Source organism: Podarcis melisellensis, assembly GCF_964234715.1.
Source record: "Podarcis melisellensis genome assembly, chromosome: 13".
Classification (NCBI taxonomy): Eukaryota; Metazoa; Chordata; class Lepidosauria; order Squamata; family Lacertidae; genus Podarcis; species Podarcis melisellensis.
Window position 1 is genome coordinate 3,031,242 of NC_138545.1, and position 24,009 is coordinate 3,055,250.

The 24,009-nt window shown below is 47.5% G+C and overlaps 1 protein-coding gene and 1 long non-coding RNA gene across 4 annotated transcripts in view; both read left to right on the forward strand.

Annotated features, from left to right (window-relative positions):
- The window catches only part of LOC309355821 (asialoglycoprotein receptor 1-like), a 35,494-nt gene extending 15,766 nt beyond the window's left edge, over positions 1-19,728 (forward strand). The window contains exons 1-10 of one of the 2 annotated variants that reach the window (XM_081887006.1): positions 2,371-2,427; positions 2,624-2,794; positions 3,406-3,545; positions 7,071-7,187; positions 9,798-9,893; positions 10,195-10,266; positions 12,828-12,914; positions 13,688-13,839; positions 16,095-16,201; positions 19,480-19,728. In XM_081887006.1, the coding sequence (XP_081743132.1) occupies positions 3,452-3,545; positions 7,071-7,187; positions 9,798-9,893; positions 10,195-10,266; positions 12,828-12,914; positions 13,688-13,839; positions 16,095-16,201; positions 19,480-19,630 (876 nt within the window). In that variant the 5' untranslated portion in view covers positions 2,371-2,427; positions 2,624-2,794; positions 3,406-3,451 and the 3' untranslated portion in view covers positions 19,631-19,728. Of the gene's footprint in view, positions 1-2,370; positions 2,428-2,623; positions 2,795-3,405; positions 3,546-7,070; positions 7,188-9,797; positions 9,894-10,194; positions 10,267-12,827; positions 12,915-13,687; positions 13,840-16,094; positions 16,202-19,479 lie in introns of those variants that run through there. The other variant, XM_081887005.1, reaches the window with a different exon arrangement.
- The window catches only part of LOC309355947, a 116,527-nt gene extending 94,810 nt beyond the window's left edge, over positions 1-21,717 (forward strand). For both annotated transcript variants that reach the window (XR_014162657.1, XR_014162658.1), the window contains exon 2: positions 20,171-21,717. This is a non-coding gene — a long non-coding RNA (uncharacterized lncRNA). The remainder of the gene's footprint in view (positions 1-20,170) is intronic.
- Positions 21,718-24,009: the final 2,292 nt, after the last annotated feature.

Consider the following 24,009-nt stretch of genomic DNA (forward strand, 5'->3'; position numbering starts at 1 on the left):
CACTTTAACTTTGCAGCCTGAAATTGCCAGGATATGATTGATTGGGGGGAAACCTACCTGGAGTTTCACCTGAGAGTCACAGGTGTGGCCAATGGTCAGGATATTAGGCTTTTCAGGTCCTTCCAGAGAGGTAATCTTTTAAACAGATCCTTCAGATCATCTATTTCACAAATTTTATACACAGTTGGATGGTAATAATAATAAAAAAAAACCAAAGCGGTTTGCCATTGAATCAATTAATTGATGAAAATTATAAATTTGTGGAATATAAAGCTTTGCAAGTGAAGTACGGATTAACCAGTGAAACACAATGGCAATATATCCAATCGAAACATATTTGCAAAGGTGGTTTGGCCCTGACGCTGTAGCAGCATTGGAAACACCCAGGCTGCTACAAGATTTAATCCTGGAAGTCAATCAATGAAATTTTATTTTTGAGTTACAGATAGGTAGCCGTGTTGGTCTGCCATAGTCAAAACAAAAAAATTATTTAAGGTGCTACTGGAAGGATTTTTTTTTGTTTTTATTTTTGAGATATTTGTAGAATTGTAAATCTGTAGAGTGTGAAATTATGGGATATAGTGATGGATGTGTTGTGTTTTACCTTCCCAGAGAAGAGAAACTGACCATTAAACCAGTCTGGGAGGGGAAATTGGGGTGTTTGTGGGCCCACTAACAACTTTCGGCATCCTGAAGAAACTACAGTTCCCAGAATTCTTGGCGGCGGCGGGGGGGGGGGAATGCGCTGACCACAGGGGTCTGCTTTTAAGGTATGATATGGATGTGACAAGGCTGTATATTGTCTCCCTGGTTATTTAACTTATATGCAGAATTCATCATGCGAAAGGCTGGGCTGGATGAATTCCAAACTGGAATTAAGATTGCCGGAAGAAATATCAACAACCTCAGATATGCAGATGACACAACCTTGATGGCAGAAAGTGAGGAGGAATTAAAGAACCTTTTAATGAGGGTGAAAGAGGAGAGGGCAACATATGGTCTGAAGCTCAACATAAAAAAACCGAAGATTATGGCCACTGGGTCCATCACCTCCTGGCAAATAGAAGGGGAAGAAATGGAGGCAGTGAGAGATTTTACTTTCTTGGGCTCCATGATCACTGCAGATGGTGAGAGCAGCCACGAAATTAAAAGACACCTGCTCCTTGGGAGAAAGGCGATGGCAAACCTAGACAGCATCTTAAAAAGCAGAGACATCACCTTGCCAACAAAGGTCCGTATATTTCAAGCTCTGGTTTTCCCAGTAGTGATGTATGGAAGTAAGAGCTGGACCATAAAGAAGGCTGATCGCCGAAGAATGGATGCTTTTGAATTCTGCTGCTGGAGGAGACTCTTGAGAGTCCCATGGACTGCAAGAAGATCAAACCTCTCAATTCTTGAGGAAATCAGCCCTGAGTGCTCACTGGAAGGACAGATCCTGAAGCTGAGGCTCCAGTACTTTGGCCTCCTCATGAGAAGAGAAGACTCCCTGAAAAAGACCCTGATGTTGGGAAAGATGGAGGGCACAAGGAGAAGGGAACGACGGAGGATGAGATGGTGGGACAGTGTTCTCGAAGCTACCAGCATGAGTTTGACCGAACTGTGGGAGGCAGTGGAAGACAGGAGTGCCTGGCGTTCTCCGGTCCAGGGGGTTACGAAGAGTCGGACACGACTAAATGACTAAACAACAACAACAAATGTACAAGGCAAAGACATACATAAGTATGTAAACCATGTGTTTGGAATAGTATGGGAGAGCAATCCTGAAGCCACTTGGACTCTCCCAAATTGACCTCAAATGTTTCTCTGCAAGGAGGAGGAAATGGGGAGAGCCTCTCCCTTGCCTTTTGCTTATGCGAAGAAATTAATGGACTATGCAGAATAAGACAAAAAAGGATTCGAAACCTGCAGGACCAGCGATTCACAGAAGATTGGAAGAAGTATATGTATTATTTGAAGAGAAACTGTAACCAACAAATTACACTAGTAGGACTACAAAAGGTTTTGTAAGGAGAAATATACAAAGTGTTACAAAGTAGAAAAAGATAGAGATATTGGTTCTGAGTTTGAAATGTAAGAGGGAAAATAAGAAATGCATACTGAGAGATTAGATTGGAAAATTTTCAGACAGGATTGATGGAAGTCAAAAAAAAAGTTGAATAAGATGTAAAAGTATGTTTAATTACTGTTGGAAATGATATGTTAAAAAACTAATAAAAATTTATATATATATATATATATATATAAAAGACCTTAATTTTTTTATTACACCATCCATCTAAAAATCCCCCCCCAACTTTCTGTGGGGTGGTAGAATTTTGGAAAGGCCGCTTTGGGGAGAAACAATATTGACAGAGCAAAGGTCATTGAGCAGTGATCAGGAACAGGATGAGGGCCTGAAATTTTTGACTCGGAAAAAAGAGGGAGGAGGTAAAAGGGGGGCAGCCAGGTCACCCCAGATGCCCCAAAACCTCGCCCCCATCTCTCTTCCGTGGCAGCTCACCCCGTGGCAATCCTGCCCCCTGGGCACCCGCCAACCTGCCCGCTTTTGGCTGTGGGATTTGGTCGGCGCCGATTGGGAAATTGGTTCGTTGGCAGGTCGTGACTTTGTCCAAACTTTGCCCAGGTCGACGTTTTTGACGGGGAGAAGAGGGAGCTGCGATTTTCGGAAGCGCCCGTGGCCCCCCAACTAGAGAGCGACCCGGTGGAAGGACCCCCTCCGTGCCAGGGAGATGACAGCTTCTTTTCCCAAGCAAGTAGACATCTGAAGGCAGCCCTGTTTAGGGAAGCTTTTAATGTTTAATAGGCTGCATTTTCATGTTTTAATCTTGTGTTTTAATCTTGTTTTTTAAGCTGTATTTCAAGCAATTGGTTATATATGTGGTGTTAGCCGCCATGAGCCTGGTCTTGGCTGGGGAGGGCGGGATATAAATAAAATTTATTATTTTTATGAAGATTACCCACTCTGGGATCCCACAGCTAATTCTCCCCTGGTCTCTTCGCTGGCCCAAAGAGGACTAATTTAGCCAGCTAGCCCTGGGGATCATCTAATGTTTACTGGATGGATTTCCCTCCTAAATTGATTTTTGTATTCTGAATTTATTGTTATTCACGTTTCATACTGTATTTTATGCTGTTTTTTTCATTGCACCATTTAAGTCTTTTAAATTTGTTGTTAGCCGCCCTGAGCTTGGAAAGGGGGGGGGTATAAATAAAAATGTATATTTATATATTATTATAAAAAAGAATATATGGGTGGAAAGAACACCGGGTGAGAAACAGGTAAACCCGAAGAAAGGAAAGCGAGGGAGGAGTCGTAGGGTTGCAGAGTTCGAAGGGAACCCCAGCGGTCATCTAGCCCAACCCACTGCAATGCAGGAAAACCCAACTCCCCGTTCATCTTTGCAGCTTTCAGGTCCTGCCGGATATTCCGCCTCGCTCCACCTCCATCGACATGGACCCTCCTCCCGAACCCAGCGTGGCCAAAGAGTACGAAGATCTCCAAAGCCTGGATGTGCCAGGTGAACGCGGGCAGCACTTCGGGAGAGGTACGCAGGGGGGGATGGAGCGGGGCCGGTCCATCGGACTGGGTGTGGAGAGGGCCAGATTTAGGTTTGACGTGGCCCTGAGATATTGAAGGTAATGGGGCCCTTTCTATGTACAGCTGTCCTTTGTCAACACCAAATTGTCGCTGGTTTTGTGTGTGGAATATATACCGTATTTTTCGCTCTATAGGACGCACCTTGTTTCAGAGGGGGAGAACAAGAGAAAAAAAATTCTCCCCCTCTCTACCCAGCGCCCCTCCAGCGAAGCGGCAGGAGGTGCTGCGCAGAGAGGGGGAGAATATTTTTTTCTTGTTCTCCCCCTCTAAAACAAGGTGCCCTTCAAGGTGCGTTCAGTCGCCTTCAGTGCTGACCCCTCTCGCTCTCCAGGCTTCGGAGAAGGCAACCCGACGCCTCAAGAGCGCGTCGGGATTTCCTGCTGCGCTCCGGAGGCTTCGGGTTCCTTTCAACCCGCTCTTTGGGGCTGGCGGGGGGGAAGCCCACCACCAGCCCCAAAGAGCAGGTCGGGGAGCAGTGGAAAGGCGTGCAGCCTTCCCACTGCTCCGCGAGTTTCTTGGGGCTGCCGGGGAAGCCCGGGTCTCCCCACCCCAGCCCCATAGAGCAAAGAAGCCAAGACAGCGAGCAGGATGCATCCCACTTGCTATCTTGGCTTCTGCCATAGCCGCGCGCAACCTCTCCAGCTGGGAGAGGCTGCACACAGCTATGGCTTCTTTAGCCCCGCGCAACCTCTTCGGCAGGAAGAGGCTGCGCGCGGCTATGGCAATACCCCCACATCCAGCAAAAGCCCACAGGAGCCGCGCACCCTTTAAGGAGTGGGATTTTCTACGAGGAGGGAGACGGGACTGACTGGCTGCGTCAGTCCCTTCTCCCTCCTGAGGAAAAGCCCGCAAGAGCCGCACGGAGCCTGTGGGGGGCTTTTGGGGGCTTTTCCTGCCTGCCTTCCCCCTGCATTCACTCCATAAGATGCACACACATTTCCCCTTACTTTTTAGGAGGGAAAAGTGCGCCTTATGGAGCAAAAAATACGGTATGCTATATGGTCATTGATGGATCTCATAGGTATCTCAAGCCATTTGCACATCACAGGAATACTTTAGGTTACAGCCGCTTCAGGTTTCGTTTTTTCGGGTTGCGGACTGCCGAAACCCGGAAGTACCGGAACGGGTTACTTCTGGGTTTTGCAGGCTGTGCGTGCGCAAAAGTGCCAAATCACAACATGCGCAGACGCAGGTTGCGAACGCTGCGGGTTGCGAACGTGCCTCCCGCATGGATCACGTTCGCAACCCGAGCGTCCACTGTATGTATTTTATCAAAGTGATTGTTGAACTGAAATACAATTAAGAAGTATATTAGGAGTGAAATATTATTAAGCTCTAACTGAAAATGATTTTTAACTCATAGCAAACGTCATAATGCAAACACATTGGCATTGGGCGATAACAAAAGCTCCTTTAAAGGTAAAGGTAAAGGTACCCCTGCCCGTACGGGCCAGTCTTGCCAGACTCTAGGGTTGTGCGCTCATCTAACTCTATAAGCCGGGAGCCAGCGCTGTCCGCAGACACTTCCGGGTCACGTGGCCAGCGTGACAAAGCTGCATCTGGCGAGCCAGCGCAGCACACGGAACGCCATTTACCTTCCCGCTAGTAAGCGGTCCCTATTTATCTACTTGCACCCGGGGGTGCATTCGAACTGCTAGGTTGGCAGGCACTGGGACCGAGCGACGGGAGCGCACCCCGCCGCGGGGATTCGAACCGCTGACCTTTCGATCAGCAAGTCCTAGGCGCTGAGGCTTTTACCCACAGTGCCACCCGCGTCCCTAAAAGCTCCTTTAGAAACACAATTTACAAGGGCTCATCATCCAGTCTCTAGAAACTTGCTATAACATGAAATGATAATAGGTGTAATATATGGTGCAAACTACAAACAATTATAGGAAAGTGGGTGGCGCTGTGGGTTAAACCACAGAGCCCAGGACTTGCCGATCAGAAGTCAGCGGTTCGAATCCCCATGACGGGGTGAGCTCCCGTTGCTCGGTCCCTGCTCCTGCCAACCTAGCAGTTCGAAAGCACACCAGTGCAAGTAGATCAATAGGTACCGCTCTGGTGGGAAGGTAAACGGCGTTTCCGTGCACTGCTCTGGTTCGCCAGAAGCGGCTTAGTCCTGCTGGCCACATGACCCGGAAGCTGTATGCCGGCTCCCTCGGCCAGTAAAGCGAGATGAGCGCCGCAACCCCAGAGTCAGCCACGACTGGACCTAATGGTCAGGGGTCCTTTACCTTTACCTTTATGAACAATTATAAATAGCAGAATGTAGGCCCCCTATATATAGAAAGGAGCAAACCCGTGATATTTGAGGGAGCAGGCTAGCAGGCGGGGCCCATGACTTACATCCTAGGAGCCTATACAACACAAAACCCTGTTCCTGTAGGTAGGTTTTATTTTATTTATTTTTTATCTTATATTTTGGAAAAGTACATCCAGGTTTTTTCCTTTAAATTTTTTGGGAGCCCCCGGAGAGTGGGGCCCTGAGCTATAGCTTGTTCGGCTTACACATGAATCTGGCACGGGGTGTGAGGGGAATTTGGCCTGGGGAGAGAGCAGGGCTAAGCCTTCCTGTTGCACGGACTACCCGCCACTGGAGAAAGTCAGCTGCATTCTTCTGGAAACGGCCAGTGCTTGGAAATGGACGTTAACGAAGGTCAGAGAATTGTGGAGTTAGAAGGGTCCCCCAGGGGTCATCCAGCCCAACCCCTTGCAATGTGGGAATCTCAACTGAATCTTAGTTCTCTGTCCAGTTCTGGGCACCTCCTTTTTAGAAGGAGATGGACAAGCTGGAAGATGTGCAGAGGAGGGTGACCAAGGGCAGGCACCCCTAAAATTGGCCCTCCAGCTGTTTTGGGACTACAGTTCCCATCATCCCTGACCACTGGTCCTGTTAGCTAGGGATGATGGGAGTTGTAGTCCCAAAACAGCTGGAGGGCTGAGTTTGGGGATGCCTGACTAAGGGTTTGGAGTATGGGTAGGCAAACTAAGGCCTGGAGGCTGGATCCGGCCCAATCGCCTTCTAAATCCGGCCGGCGGACGGTCCAGGAATCAGTGTGTTTTTACATAAGTAGAATGTGTCCATTTATTTAAAATGCACCTCTGGGTTATTTGTGGGGCCTGCCTGGTGTTTTTACATGAGTAGAATGTGCACTTTTTATTTAAAATGCAACTCTGGGTTATTTGTGGGGCCTGCCTGGTGTTTTCACATGAGTAGAATGTGCGCTTTTTATTTAAAATGCATCTTTGGGTTATTTGTGGGGCACAGGAATTTGTTTTTTGTTTTCCAAAATATAGTCCGGCCCCCCACAAGGTCTGAGGGACAGTGGACCGGCCCCCTGCTGAAAAAGTTTGCTGACCCCTGGTTTGGAGCCTGATGAGGAACGGTTGAGGGAGCTGGGGATGTTTAGCCCGGGGTAGAGGAGACTGAGAGTAGACCCACGAGCCACCCCTCTTTTCCTCCCCACAGCGCTGCCTCCGTTCCAGTCGCCCTGGCGCCGGATCTGCCCCACCAACCGCCTTGTCTTAGTCCTGATGGGATTCTGCTTTGCCCTGACTCTCTCGGTGGCTCTGCTGGGCGTCCAGAGTGAGTGATGGGCGTCACAGCATTGGGGGAAAGGAAGCGGGGGATGGGGTGTGCAGGATCCGGCTTCCCCAACCTTGTGCCCTTGGCCTCCAGAAATTTGGGACTGCCCCCTGCTAGGGCATGTTGAATTTTTCAACTTAGGGGGTCCTTAAAAATTGTGAAATGGCTCAGGAATTCCATTTTGGTTAGATGAATATTAATTTAGTTTTGCTTGGTAAGTAAGATGTGTGGGAAATTGCAGAGAAATCATTAGAAAGGATTGCCACCTACTTGCAGTCATATTATTATTATTAATTATTATGATTTAGCATTGCTCGACATTTTTATACAGAGAAAACATTTTCACACAGAGAAAACATTTGCTCAGTTTGGGAATCAAAATGGTCCAAGGTTGGTCTTCCTGTGCTGATCTATGTACATGCTTGGTTGGTACACTTATGAACATTTAACATATCTAAGGTGGCGCTGTGGGTTAAACCACAGAGCCCAGGGCTTGCCGATCAGAAGGTCAGCGGTTCGAATCCCCATGACGGGGTGAGCTCCCATTGTTCGGTCCCTGCTCCTGCCCACCTAGGAGTTCGAAAGCACGTCAAAGTGCAAGTAGATAAATAGGTACCGCTCCGGCGGGAAGGTAAACAGCATTTCCATGCGCTGCTCTGGTTCGCCAGAAGCGGATTAGTCCTGCTGGCCACATGACCCGGAAGCTGTACGCCGGTTTCCTCGGCCAATAAACAAGATGAGCGCCGCAACCCCAGAGTCGGCCACAACTGGACCTAATGGTCAGGGGTCCCTTTACCTTTACCTAAGACCTCAAAATTCCTATCACACTGTCCTGAATCTATCGACATTCATCGGATGTCCACATTTCCAGGGGAATCTTTTCGCCTGGCTCCTAAAGACATTTTTATATGTGTGTGTCCTCCCTCCTTCCCTTTTCTCTTTTTTGACAAATTAAAAAAGGACCCCTGACCATTAGGTCCAGTCGTGGCCGACTCTGGGGTTGCGACGCTCATCTCGCTTTACTGGCTGAGGGAGCCGGCGTACAGCTGCTCGGTCATGTGGCCAGCATGACTAAGCCGCTTCTGGCGAACCAGAGCAGCACACGAAAACGCCGTTGACCTTCCTGCCAGAGTGGTACCTATTTATCTACTTGCACTTTAACGTGCTTTCGAACTGCTAGGTTGGCAGGAGCAGGGAGCTCACCCTGTCATTGCGGGGATTCGAACCACCGACCTTCCTAGACTCTGTGGTTTAACCCACAGCGCCACCCGCGTCCCTTTTTTTGACAAATTAGATGCAGAATGGTATCTCTGCCGGATTTTGTTCTGGGTTTTTTTGGGGGAAACCCAGCTTCCTCACTGATTAAAAAGTTCCTCTTGAACCTTCGCCCGGCTTCCTCCCATCGCTTCCAATTGCTCTGACCTTAAAGTGCTCCAACCAGGAGGAAGGGATTTCGAAGCTATGAAACTGCCAAAATGGAAAAAAATTCATTACAGAGCTCGCCTGGGACGCCGCCTTCTTGCTCCCACTGCGCCAATTAATTAACTTAGCCTTGCCAAGACGGTGGTTTTATCATCGCTGTTCCAAGGGCCCCAAAACAGCTTATCTTGCACACATCGTCCTCTTAATTGAATTGCCGCCACCTGCGTGTTTTTTTTCCTTTTCCAGTAATAAAATTTGCAAAGTCTTGGGAGGTTGGGAGGGCAGGGCATATAAAATAAAATAAAATAAAATAAAGAAATGCGTCTGCAGGCAAGCTACCTGTCTGGAGACAGGGAGAAGGATTCCCTCTAGCCCCTTTAATATAGGTCACTGATAAAAATATATACTGTATTTTTTGCTCTATAAGACTCACTTTTTCCCTCCTAAAAAGTAAGGGGAAATGTGTGTGCGTCTTATGGAGCGAATGCAGGCTGCGCAGCTATCCCAGAAGCCAGAACAGCAATAGGGATTGCTGCTTTCACTGCGCAGCGATCCCTCTTGCTGTTCTGGCTTCTGAGATTCAGAATATTTTTTTTCTTGTTTTCCTCCAAAAACTAGGTGTGTCTTGTGGCCTGGTGTGTCATATATATATTGCTTATTATTATTATTATTGCTTTTCTCCCAAGAAGCAGGCGTCTTTTAATTTCGTGGCTGCTGTCACCACCTGCAGTGATCATGGAGCCCCAAAAAGTAAAATCTCTCACTGCCTCCATTTCTTCCCCTTCTATTTGCCAGGAGGTGATGGGCCCAGTGGCCATGATCTTCCTTTTTTTGATGTTGAGCTTCAGACCATATTTTGCGCTCTCCTCTTTCACCCTCATTAAAAGGTTCTTTAATTCCTCCTCATTTTCTGCCATCAAGGTTGTGTCTTCTGCATATCTGAGGTTGTTGATATTTCTTACGGCAATCTTAATTCCGGCTTGGGATTCATCCAGCCCAGCCTTTCGCATGATGTCTAATTCTAATTCTATGATTCTGCAATTCTTATGTTTGTAAACCGGGGTGAGGGGAGTGTTTCAAGCAGGAGACGAGCGTGCGCCAAGCATCCGTGCCAAGAAATAAGGGGTGAGCGTGTGTGAAAGGGAAAGAGCCGAGTTCAAATTTTGCTCTTCACCTGCTTCCCACCAGGGGCTCGTTTCAGCGGAGATCAAGGGGCGGCGAAGGAGGCTCTCAAGAGTCTGAACCTGACGGTGAAAGCGGGACTCAGCAGCATCCAAGAGAAGAGTAAGTGAAGGGATGGGAGAAGCAGGAGGAGGTGCTGATGCCCAGTGGTTAGAGCAGACTGCACCAGAGACATTGGACCTTTTATTGGTCTGCTGCCTTCCTCCAACCAAAGCCCTTTCGCCCTGCATCTCAGCCACCACAAAGTTCTCCCAGAGCAGCTTGCAAAGGTGGTCTCTGTGCTTCGGCGTCCGATCTGAAAGACGCGACACACAAGGAAAGAGGATTGGGGAGGGAGGAGGAAAAAAGACGAAGCGCAAACAGGAAGCAGTTTTTCACATCGCTGCCGTGTTTCCGATTCCAGGGAACGGCACCAGAACGAAACTGGCCATGCTGGAGAAAACGATGAACGACCAGGTTTCGAAGATGGAGAAAGGTGGGTGGCCCCGTGAATGAGCATGCAATACGTGGTGTGGGTGCAAGTCCCCCCCAACTCCTTTTTTAAAAAATCATTTTTATTAATTTTCCAATAAAAAGCATCCACTTAATCTATCCAATCATAATCCAATTAAAATTAAAAAAGACCAAATTATAATTCAAATTATAATTGTTGATTTTTCGGAGCTCCCCATAGTCTGGACCTCTGAAGCATATCTCCACCTCTCAGTCCTGCCTCTCCTCGTTGTAATCTGGTTGGCCAGGGGTGGAAGAAGCATTTGGATTTGATATCCTGCCTTTCACTCCCTTTAAGGAGTCTCAAAGCGGCTAACCATCTCCTTTCCCTTCCTCCCCCACAACAAACACTCTGTGAGTTGAGTGGGGCTGAGAGACCTCAGAGAAGTTCTGGGCACCACAGTTCAAGAAGGACACTGACAAACTGGAACGTGTCCAGAGGAGGGCAACCCAAATGGTCAAAGGCCTGGAAACGATGCCTTATGAGGAACGGCTAAGGGAGCTGGGCATGTTTAGCCTGGAGAAGAGGAGGTTAAGGGGTGATAGGATAGCCATGTTCAAATATATAAAAGGATGTCACATAGAGGAGGGAGAAAGGTTGTTTTCTGCTGCTCCAGAGAAGGGGACACGGAGCAATGGATCCAAACTACAAGAAAGAAGATTCCACCTAAACATTCGGAAGAACTTCCTGACAGTAAGAGCTGTTTGACAGTGGGATTTGCTGCCCAGGAGTGTGGTGGAGTCTCCTTCTTTGGAGGTCTTTAAGCAGAGGCTGGACAACCATATGTCAGGAGTGCTCTGATGGGGTTTCCTGCTTGGCAGGGGGTTGGACTCCATGGCCCTTGGGGTCTCTTCCAACTCTAGGATTCTATGATTCTAAGTGTGACTGGCCCAAGGTTACTCAGCAGCTGCATGTGGAGGAGCGGAGACGCGAAGCCGGTTCATCAGATTACGAGTCCACCGCTCTGAACCACACTGGGAAGAAAGCAGACAGGAGCTCAGACCTTGGGCCTGGCAAATGGGCGCTTTGCAAGACCTGAGCTGTGCTGCTGGGAAAAGCAAGTGTCCTTTGCCGAACCTGAGCCGCTCTGGCCTTGGATCCCGCCGAGAGACCTCCGGTTCCGCTGTGCTAGCTTGAGAGTTTAGTGGGGTCAGGGCCGTCTTACCCATAGGTGCTAGGGGTGTGGGGCACCTGGGTGTTGGGCTCTCAGGGGTGCCAGGCCGGGAGTCCGGGGGCGAGATTTGGAGTCTGGGATTGGGAAGAGTCAACAGCTGCTGCCGAGCCGAGCTCAGCCCGTCAGAGCACTGCAGCTCCTGCGCACCTGGGATTAGCGCCCAGCGCATGCTGCTCACATGAGCTTTGCTCAGTTGCCGCTGTGATAAGAATTTTAAGGTCTTGGATATGTAATAAAGGTAAAGGGACCCCTGAACATTAGGTCCAGTCGCGGACGACTCTGGGGTTGCGGCGCTCATCTCGTTTTACTGGCCGAGGGAGCCGGCGTACAGCTTCCGGGTCGCAGCGCACGGAAACGCCGTTTACCTTCCCGCCGGAGCAGTACCTATCGATCTACTTGCACTTTGATGTGCTTTTGAACTGCTAGGTTGGCAGGAGCAGGGACCGAGCAACGGGAGCTCACCCCGTTGCGGGGATTCGAACCGCCGACCTTCTGATCGGCAAGTCCTAGGCTCTGTGGTTTAACCCACAGTGCCACCCGCATCCCCATAGATATGTAATACATGTTCATAAATGTACCAAGCAAATACGCACATAAAGATATAAACCACGTCTGAAAACCCCACAGAAAAAAAGTCCTGAACAAATTGACCTCAATTATTTCTTCAAGGTCAAAGTGGGAAACCTCCCCGTTGTCTCTTTCCTTCACAAATCCTGTCTTAAGGGCACATTTAAGATATGAATAGGGTGTGAGCCTGTGACCTGGCTCAGGAACTAAGTATTTATCATTGCAAAAGACTGGCCAGGCTCCCCAGAAAATCCAATCAAGTGACCATTAAACAGGTAACCTGTCAGATAAACAAGTCACTCAGATTTCTGCTGTAGACCGCCTTTTCTGTGATGTAGGTATGACGTATCTGGGGGGTGGTCCTAGGTTACACCCCTTCTGGGATATATGTATGATGTATGGAGGGGTGGTCTTGAGCTCCAGGGCAGGGAATTAAAATGTCCATATTATTCTGGGTTCCTTCTCCCTCCTGCAAGTGGTGAGCAAGGAACCTGTTGCAACAGATCAATAAAGATCAGGCTTACTAGCTGCTTTGCTTCTCAATATTCTCTGGTTGGCCTCTGTTGTTTTCTCCTACCAATAGGGAACCTACGTAAGGACTCTATATGGGCTCTTGGGTATCCCATAAGGGGAAAAGGGCAAATTTTTGTTTACAAGCACCGCACCCCGGTATCGCATATGCTTAGGACTCTCCTGGGTAGGACGCTGGTTTCCCCAGTGTGCTCAGGATTTGGCCAGGAAGAAAGTGTGCAGCCTCGCTCCCTTTGCAATAAGCTCCTTTATCCTCTGTCTTTTCTTCCAGTCAAGAAACAAGTCGAAGGCCAGTTGGACACCTTAAAGCAAGACTCGAGAGCTTTCCGCTGCGAGCTAGTGGAGATGAGAAGCAACGGTAAGAGATCGCACATTTATTTCATCTCCTTTAAAGAAATTCTACTCATGTAAAAACACGCTGATTCCTGGACTGTCCGCGGGCTGGATTGATAAGGCGATTGGGCCGGATCTGGCCCCTGGGCCTTAGTTTGCCTACCCATGCCCAAACCCTTGGGTCAGGCATCCCCAAACTCAGCCCTCCAGCTGTTTTGGGACTACAACTCCCATCATCCCTAGCCAACAGGACCAGTGGTCAGGGATGATGGGAACTGTAGTCCCAAAACAGCTGGAGGGCCAATTTTGGGGGCGCCTGCCCTTGGTCATCTTGGTCACCCTCCTCTGCACATCTTCCAGCTTGTCCATCTCCTTCTTAAACGGAGGTGCCCAGAACTGGACAGAGAACTAAGTTTCAGTTGAGATTCCCGCATTGCAAGGAGTTGGGCTGGATGACCTCTGGGGGCCCTTCTAACTCCACAACTCCATTTATTTCATCTCCTTTAAATAGAAGGACACATTCTACTCATGTAAAAACACGCTGATTCCTAGACCGTCCGCAGACCGGATTGAGAAGGCGATTGGGCCAGATCCTGCCCCTGGGCCTTAGTTTGCCTACCCATGCTATACAGGCTCTTGGATACCCCATAAGGGGAAAAGGAGCAGTTTTTTCTTATAACAGTGCCGAAAACATTTCCGTCCCCCCCCCCCACAGAGATGGGGGGGTTATGGGTGCAGCTCTTGCAAGCAGGTAATAACTCCCCGAACCGTTCCTCTCCCCTCCACCGTCTGCTATAGGGAGCAAAACCGGGTGCTGCCCAAAAGGCTGGAAGAATTTCGAGGAGAGCTGCTATTGGATGTCTCAGGACGCGGCTTCTTGGAACCAGGCCAAGCTGGACTGCGAGAAGAAAGAGGCTCACCTGGTGATCATCAACTCACCGAAAGAGAAAGTAGGTGGTGGGGGGTGGGCTTTGGAGGCCTCTCCCAGCATGGTGGGTGGGTGGCAAAGGGAGTCAGGCGCTTCGGAGTGCCTGGGGATGTGCAGTCCTTGAGATGGGCGCGATGGCACTTTTTCCTAGAATTGAATCATAGAATCATAGAGTTGGAAGAGACCCCAAGGGCCATGGAGTCCAACCCCCTGCCAAGCAGGAAACCCCATCAGAGCACTCCTGACATCTGGTTGTCAAGCCTCTGCTTAAAGACCTCCAAAGAAGGAGACTCCACCACACTCCTTGGCAGCAAATTCCACTGTCAAACAGCTCTTACTGTCAGGAAGTTCTTCCTAATGTTTAGGTGGAATCTTTCTTTCTTTGGTTGCCCTCCTCTGGACACGTTCCAGTTTGTCAGTGTCCTTCTTGAACTGTGGTGCCCAGAACTGGACACAGTACTCCAGGTGAGGTCTGACCAGAGCAGAATACAGTGGCACTATTACTTCCCTTGATCTAGATGCTATACTCCTATTCCTCTTTGCCATTGGGCCCGCTCTCCCTTAGATAAATTCCCCCCACCTGACCGAACAACCCTTTACTCGAAGGTTTCTTTTCCTATTGTAATAAACATAAATCTGCCCTTATTCCCTTATGGGGGACACAAGAGCCCTTATAGAGTCCTTTGCAGGTTCTCCGTCGGTCGGAGAAAAGAACAGAGGCCAAGCAGAGAATATTGAGACGCAAAGCAGCTAGTAAGCCTGATCTTTATTGATCTGTTGCAACAGGGTGCTCCCCTCACACGCAGGAAAGGAGGAGGACCCAGAATCAAGGTGTGCCCGCCCTTATATAGACATTTTAAATTGCCCACCCTGTAGCCCAAAACTGTGGGAATGTTCAGGAGAGGATATATTGTACGAATATATCCATATCCAGCTTGTGTTAACAAGTTCCCAAAATATCAGCAGAGTAAAACATTCCCCTTTATTTAAGTTTGCAACGGCAGCGTGCGATCAGGCTCGCTTAAGCCTCTATAATAATCACTCTGGTAATTTCCCCTTTATTCCCTCTTAAAATAGAGGACACGACACAGTCCTTTACAAAAGTATAAAAAGAGTTTACTCACATTCTGTTCACAATCAGATCCCAGAAGGCAGACTTGAACTTAGTGAGGTAATATACATTTGGATTCTATCTTATAAGAAGATAGTCCCTTTTTCCTCTCTTGGCTGGGAGCCAAGAGGGCATCTTTACCTTAGTAGTAGATGTTGTTTGTTCGATGGAAGAGAGGCAAGAGAGTAAGAGAGTAAGAGAGGGATCAGTGGCGTAGCGTGGGGGGTGCAGGGCGGGGCGGCTGCACCGGGCGCAACACCTGGGGGTTAGGGTTAGGGGGCGCAAATCCACGGGTTAGGGGGCGCAGATTACTTGCCTTGCCCCGGGTGCTGACAACCCACGCTACGCCACTGAGAGAGATGGCTGCCCCTGCCCTGTTCTTTTATCATTACCTGCACAGGTGAGGCCACACCCACCTCTAGTCACATGCGGAGGAAGCCTGTCCCAGGAAATTTACCTGCTGGCTGGACAAACATCCCTCCCCATGTCTAAACATGTACACTCTAGGAATTGACTGCTCTTGTGTTTCACGTCCCACAAAAACATCGTACCTACATCACAAAAGGAGGCAGTCTACAGCGGAAATCCTGTCTGCCAGGATACCTGATAATGGTCCCTGATTGCTTTACCTGTGCAGCCTGGCTATTCTTTTGTGATGGCTAATGCTTTAATCCCTGAATCCAGGCCACAGGCTCACCCTATTCACACTTAAATACGCCCTTAAAACAGGTAAGCAAAAGACAATGGAGTCGTCCACGACTGGACCTAACGGTCAGGGGTACCTTTATCTTTACTTTTCATTCTCTTATGATGTAAGTCATGGGCCCCGCCTGCTAGCCTGCTCCCTAAAATATCACAGGTTTGCTCCTTTCTATACATAGGGTGCCTACATTCTGCATGTTCAAATGGCTTGAGATACCTATGAGGTCCATAAATGACCATATAGCATATATTCAACACAAAAAAAGCAGTGACAATTTGTTGTTGGCAAAGGACAGCTGGACATAGAAAGGGCCCCATTACCTTCAGTGGCTTAGGGCCTCGCCAAACCGAAATCCGGCCCTGTTCTCGCTAATAAAGGGTTAACTTTGACTTTGAACGGTGCGATTTATTGCCTGCTTGCTCTTTGACATGCAGCGACGTTTTTCTCTCCCCCCCCCCTCCAGAGATTCGTGAGTCAGCGCTGGAGGTCCGTTGACTTATGGATCGGCCTGACGGACGTCACGGGAGTCTGGAAGTGGGTGGACGGGACTTCTTACATGCTCCAGCAAGAGTGAGTTTGATGCCCCATGCACAGACGTGGCTGTTTCCCACTCCACCCAACCCTCTGCAGTGCTGTCATCGCAGCTAAAGAAATCCCCCCAAAGCAAGGAAGAATTGCGTCCCAAAAGCAAGGAAGGATTGGACTCTGATTAATAAAATACTTACGAGGCTTGACCAGCAAGACTCTGGGAGGAAGTGCCAATAATAATACTAATAATACTACAGTGGTGCCTCGCAAGACGAAAATAATCCGTTCCGCGAGTCTCTTCGTCTAGCGTTTTTTCGTCTTGCGAAGCAACCCTATTAGCAGATTAGCGCTATTAACGGTTTAGCGGCTTAGCGGCTATTAAAGGCTTAGCGGCTTAGCGGCTTAGAAAAAAGGGGGGGGGAAGCGGAAAAAAATCGCAAGCCCATAAGGAAAATCGTCTTGCGAAGCAACTCAAAAACGGAAAACCCTTTCGTCTAGCGGGTTTTTCGTCTTGCGAGGCATTCGTCTTGCGGGGCACCACTGTACTAATACTACTAATACTACTAATAATAATTTATTATTTATACCCTGCCCATCTGGCTGGGTTTCCCTAGCCACTCTGATCGGCTTCCAACAAAATATTAAAATACAGTAATGCATCAAATATTAAAAGCTTCACTAAACAGGGCTGCCTTCAGATGTCTTCCAAAAGTTTGGTAGTTCTTGTTCTCTTTGACATCTGGTGGGAGGGAGTTCCACAGGGCGGGTGCCACCACCAAGAAGGCCCTCTGCCTGGTTCCCTGTAGCTTGGCTTCTCGCAGGGAGGGAACCGCCAGAAGGCCCTCGGAGCTGGAAGCCACCCAGAGTGGCTGGGGAAACCCAGCCAGATGGGCTGGGTACAAATAAACAAATAAATTATTATTATTATTATGGCAGGGAGTTGGACTCGATGGCCCTTGTGGTCTCTTCCAACTCTATGATTCTGTGATTCTATGATTATTATCACTTTTGCAGCACACCAATCTAGCATATGGCGGCTATTCCCAGCTCTGTGCTTTATGGCAAAGTTGCAGCTACAGGGGACGATTCCCATTCTGCCAGTTTATATACCCTCCCCTGGCGGGATGCATGCATGCAGTCGTAGACGGCGCCTTCATGGAAACGACCTTTGCTCTTTCCTTTTCATTTCCCTTCTGGCTCTGGTGCAGGAGAGACTGGGCAGCGCCCGGTCCTACACTTTCCTGGCCTGCCTCTTTTTCCAACCCCTCCACCCTCCCGCTGTGAAACTTCCCCCAACCCCTGATTCTTGCCTCCTGGCCGGCACAGTTCCCCACAAACCAGCCCCCTCTTTCCCAGTCAGACTCCAGCCCCCTGCCCTAATGCACACTATACTCAGCATCCTGCCTCAGGGCCCAGCTTATGTTAAGAAAGAAAGAAAGAAAGAAAGAAAGAAAGAAAGAAAGAAAGAAAGAAAGAAAGAAAGACTATATCTCACTTTCACAGAGCGTTCCAAGAAAGGCAATTTGCATTGTGCGTTTAAATTCTGGATGCGGAGATTTTAACGCCCGTGTAATTTATTCTCACGCTCATAAGCTGCTTAGACTGTTTTGGCACTAATAATTAATGCCGGAATCCTTCTGTCTCGGGAGAAAATGTAGTTGTGTACTTTTGGGGGTGAGGTCTCATATCTATGGGACCGCCTCTCCTGGTATGTCCCACGGAGGACCTTATGGTCTGCAAATAATAACAGCTTGGAGGTCCTGGGCTACAGGGAGGTTAGGCTGGCCTCGACCAGAGGCAGGGCCTTTTCAGCTGTGGCCCCGACTTGGTGGAACGCTCTGTCACAAGAGGCTGCGTTCAGATGTCTTCTGATTGTAAAGTAGTTGTTTATCTCTTTGACATCTGATGGGAGGGCGTTCCACAGGGCAGGTGCCACCACCGAGAAGGCCCTCTGCCTGGTTTCCTGTAGCTTTGCTTCTCGCAATGAGGGAACTGCCAGAAGGCCTTCGGAGCTGGACCTCAGCATCCGGGCAGAATGATGGGGGTGGAGACGCTCCTTCAAGGATACTGGGCCTTTGAGGCCATTTAGGGCTTTCAAGGTCAGCACCAACACTTTGAATTGTGCTCGGAAACGTACTGGGAGCAAATGTAGGTCTTTCAGGATTGGTGTTATGTGGTCTTGGCGGCCGCTCCCAGTCACCAGTCTAGCTGCTGCAGTCTGGATTAGTTGTAGTTTCCGGGTCACCTTCAAAGGTAGCCCCACGTAGCGTGTGTGGCAGTAGTCCAAGTGGGACTGTAAAACTCTGCTAAGTAAAAGAAATTGCTAGCACAAGTTAAAGGTAAAGGTAAAGGGACCCAGACCATTAGGTCCAGTCGTGGCCGACTCTGGGGTTGCGGCGCTCATCTCGCTTTATTGGCCGAGGGAGCCGGCGTACAGCTTCTGGGTCATGTGGCCAGCAGGACTAAACCGCTTCTGGCGAACCAGAGCAGCGCACGGAAACGCCGTTCACCTTCCCACCAGAGCGGTACTTCTTTATCTACTTGCACTGGTGTGCTTTTGAACTGCTAGGTTGGCAGGAGCAGGGACCGAGCAACGGGAGCTCACCCCGTCATTGCGGGGATGCGAACCGCCAACCTTTTGATTGGCAAGTCCTAGGCTCTGTGGTTTAACCCACAGCACCACCCGCATCCCTAGCGCAAGTTAGGAAGGAGAGTAATAAACAATATATCCTCTCCTGCCTTCCTGAACATTCCCACACAGAGATCCTTTACCTTTACCTTTTTTTACCTAAATCGGAGAACAACATCTCTAAAGTATAGTGTATTTTATAGTATAGTATAGTGTATTTTAAAATGTGGATTCAGAGTTTTTAGGGATTTTTATAGTATAGTATAGTATAGTATAGTATAGTATAGTATAGTGTATTTTAAAATGGGGTTTCAGAGTTTTTAGGGATTTTTTAGTACAGTATAGTATAGTATAGTATAGTATAGTATAGTATAGTATAGTATAGTATAGTATAGTATTAGTATAGTATAGTGTATTTTAAAATGGGGTTTCAGAGTTTTTAGGGATTTTTTAGTATAGTATAGTATAGTATAGTATAGTATAGTATAGTATAGTGTATTTTAAAATGGGGTTTCAGAGTTTTTAGGGGTTTTTGAATGTTTTATGTAGTTTTTCCATTTCCTTGTTCTGTATGGGACAATGACAATAAAGATATCGTATATCGTAACATCAGCGACGCATTCAATGTCTTCCCCACCCCTCCTTTCAAGAACACTGCAAATGATGGATTTTTTTTGTTCTGTTGTTTTAGGGACTGGGCTGAAGGGCAGCCGGACCACTGGTACGGCCACGGACTGGGAGGCGGAGAGGACTGTGTCCAGGCTTATTCCAACGGCCTTTGGAACGACAACCACTGCTCTCGCCGGTTCCCTTGGATGTGCGAGATGGAGCTGGGCCTCTAGAGGAAACGGGAAGGAATTTGGTACCTTTATGCACATGTGGTGGTACTGCGCCAAGATAAGAGAATTTTGGGACATAATAGACAAGGAACTCAAAAAGATCTTCAAATTCTCCTTTCGAAAAACAACAACCCTGAAGCCTTTTTGTTAGGTGTTCTGTCCACTGATCTACAAAAAACCCCCACAGAACCCTCTTTATGTATGCAGCCACAGCGGCGAGGATTTTAATAGCAAAAAAATGGGAAAAGCGATGTCATCTCCACAAAAACTGGTTGGCAAGCAAAGACGATAGAATATTCGGAGCTTGCAAGGATGACTGGGAGAATTAAGAGGAAATTCCGGCTGGAAATTTCGTAAAGATTGGATAACGTTTAAAGAATATCTTTAAAAGTACTGGAGATTAGGATTGGAGTTTAAGGAAATTATAAAGTGAAAAATTCTACTGATAATTAATGGGAAAGAATAATAAAAATGAAGTTGCCTATAGACTAGTAAGGTATAAAAAACACTGGTCCTGTTAGCTAGGGATGATGGGAGTTGTAGTCCCAAAACATCTGGAGGGCCGGAGTTTGCCTAGGCCTGCCTTACACGACCACCACATATGATAAAAGGTACATTCCTTTTTCTTTACATTTGATTTATTTATGCTTCCATGCCGCAACCAACCGCTTTTTCCTCCTTTAAGTTCCCCCTTGACGGTCACCTTGTCCGGGAAAAGCCTTTGATTGATCACCCTGCTAGTCCTCGTTGTAACTGAAGATGGAGAAGTCATGGTTGGCTTTTATACGGCTTAGGACCCATGTACCGTACCTACGGGACCTGGTATGTCCCACGGAGGACCTTACGGTCTTCAAATAAAAACATCTTGGAGGTCCCAGGCCACAGGGAGGTTAGGCTGGCCTCAACCAGAGCCAGGGCCTTTTTGGCTATGGCCCCGATCTGGTGGAACGCTCTGTCACAAGAGACCAGGGCCCTGTGGGACTTGACATCTTCCTGCAGGGTCTGCAAGACAGAGCTGTTCCGCCAGGACTTTGGTCAGGGCACAGCCTGACCCCCTCCTTTGGCAATCCTCACAGTACTCTAGCCCAATGATTGCCATCAATTTGATTCTGAATTGATTTTAGAATGAATTGATTTTAGAATGTATTTCAATTAATTGATTGTGATTTTATGTAAACTGTGTTACTTTTATTGTTGTTAGCTGCTCTGAGCCCGGCTTCGGCTGGGGAGGGGGGGATATAAATAAAACTTTATTATTAGCATTATTTATACCCCGCCCTCCCCAGCCAAGACCAGGCTCAGGGCGGCTAACACCAGCTATAAAAACAATTGATTAAAATACAACTTAAAAACAAGATTAAAAAACAACATTAAAATGCAGCCTCATTTCAGTAGAAACTCGAATCACATCATATAAAGTGCCTGGAAGTTCTAGTTCTTGTCGAAATCTCAAATTACATGTAATTCCCCCCACATTTTCGCCCTGCCCCAGAATGAGTTGTGTTAAAATTGTTCTTTCTTTTTTTACTGAGTTGCAGTTACTGCCAAGATCATATGCGAAACCAATTCTTTCGACAAAATTTCGCGTCGTCGAAAATACCCATCAATTTTGTACCGTGAGCGATTGCTTCTTTAGCGAGATTTGCCGTTTCTGCTAGAATTAAATTGGACCTGGCCGCCATTGGCCGCCTGCATTTCCTGGTCCGCTATTGGCCGAGGGGCTTGCGCGTGTCATGGAATGTTCATGGGCTTTCCGACTGGGGAAGGTTCACACAAGACCAATGCGATCCTGTGCATTCACCATTAGGCAGAGACCTGACTTTCCCTCAGCCCTTTTAATACATAAAACAGAAAATATATCTTGTTGTGAAGACAGAATAACTGAGATGAGGCAGGTCTGAGGCCCCGGCCCCAAGGGCAGAAAATCTGCAAGTTATGAACCTAAATAAATGCTTTTTTTAATCTTACAACCAAGTTCTGTTTGATTTTATGCAATAGATAAATGAAAATAAACAAACCTACGGTTATACAGGAAATCAACTGTATCTTTTATGAAAACAAATAAAGCGTGATGAGATTATCTTCCAAAAGGAATGTTTGTTTGCCTTTCTTCAGAAATGGGTCAGTTGCCTTTATTGTATCAATTCATAAGAATATTTATAAACTGTCATTAAAAATAATGTTGTAAGAAAAAGACAAACTACTCCTTTTCCCTTATGGGGTACCCGAGAGCCCGTGAAGAGTCCTTACGTAGGTTCCCTATTGGCAGGAGAAAATAACAGAGGCCAACCAGAGAATATTGAGAAGCAAAGCGGCTAGTAAGCCTGATCTTTATTGATCTGTTGCAACAGGTTCCTTGCTCACCACACGCAGGAGGGAGGAGGAACCCAGAACCCAGGTGTGTCCATCCTTATATAGACATTTTAAATTGCCAGCCCTGGAGTCCAAGACCACCCCCGGAAACATCATACATACATCACAGAAAAGGCGGTCTACAGCAGAAATCTGACCGCATTGTTTATCTCCTGTCTTTGTTTATCTCCTGTCTGGCAGGCTACCTGCTAATGGTCACTTGATTCGATACCCTGTGGAGCCTGTCTTTTGTAATGATAAATACTTAGTTCCTGAGCCAGGTCATAGGCTCACCCTGTTCATACACAGACATACCCTTAAGACAGGATTTGTGAAGGAAAAGGCAATGACTTTGCAGAGAAAACATTGGTCAGTTTGGGAATCAAAAATGGTTTCAGGTCGGTCTTCCTGTGCTGATCTATGTACGTGCTTGGTTGGTACATTTATGAAAATTGAGCATATATCTAATACTTCAAAATTCCTATCACAGAACAGAATGCTGGACTAGATCGGCCCCTGGTCCAATCCTGCAGCTTCTGGGCTTCCTTCTGGAAGCTGACGGGAGTCGTAGCCCCAAACATTTATAGGGCGCCAGCTTGGAAATGGGTGCCACCCTACAAATGGTCAAGCATCTGGGTTTGTGTCCTGCCTTGACCACCCCTCCCAGACCAACCCCACGGCTGTGTTCATCCCTTTGGCCTTGCTGTTTGCCTTGGGGGGCGGGGAGAGCAGGATCCCATCTCAGGGTGTTGTAAACAAAATCTGCCCTTTTCCCTTATGGGGTATCCAAGAGCCCGTATAGAGTCCTTACATAGGTTCCCTGTTGGTAGGAGAAAAGAACAGAGGCCAACCAGAGAATATTGAGAAGCAAAGCAGCTAGTAAGCCTGATCTTTATTGATCTGTTGCAACAGGGTGCTCCCCTCACCTGCAGGAGAGAGGAGGAACCCAGAACAAAGGTGTGTCTGCCTGTATATAGACATTTTAAATTGCCCACCCTGGAGCTCCAGGCCACCCCTCCATACATCATGCATACATCACAGAAGGGGTGTAACCCAAGACCACCCCCACAAACATCATACCTACATCACAGAAAAGGTGGTCTACAACAGAAATCCGAGTGCCTTGTTTTTACCCTGTCTGCCAGGTTATCTGATAATGCCTTACCTGATTGCCTTTCCTGGTAGTCTGGCCATTCCTTTGAGATGGCGATTTCCCAATTCCTGAGACAATGGGAAGGTCCCCTCACCCCCTCCCTCCTTGCAGAGAAAACATTTGGTCAGTTTGGGAGTCAAAATGGTTTCAGGAAGGTCTTCCTGTGCTGCTGCAGACATTGGTACATTTATGAACATTTATTTTATATATAAGACCTTAAATTTTTATTACAAGGGCAGAGGGGGCTGGTCCACTGTCCCTTACCATGTGGTGGGCTAGACTATATTTTGAAATAATATTTATGAACGAATTCCTGTGCCCTACAAATAGCCCAGAGATGCATTTTAAATAATAATAATAATAATAATAATAATAATAATAATAATAATAATAATAATAATAAATTTTATTTATATCCCGCCCTCCCCAGCCGAAGCCGGGCTCAGGGCGGCTAACAACAATAAAACAGTACAAAAGTACAGCACAAACAACACTGTAAAATCATTCATTATAAAATTAATTAAATAAAAGGACACATTCTACTCATGTAAAAATATGCTGATTCCCAGACCATCCGCGGGCCAGATTTAGAAGACGATTGGGCCGGATCCGGCCCCTGGGCCTTAGGTTGCCTACCCCCGTTCTATACCGATGCACTATATTGTCTAACTTGGTTTATTGCTACGCTTTGAGCTTCTGTTATTGCAGGATTGGGGCTAATGAAAGGCTCGTTTGCCTCAGTTATATTGATTGACTCCCTTCTCTAATTTTGTTCGTACAATATTGATTTGTTTTATCAGTTGTATCTCCACCATATGTTCTTTATTCAAGAAGTGCGAAACAATACAGGCTATATATGTCGTTAGAACATTATTAG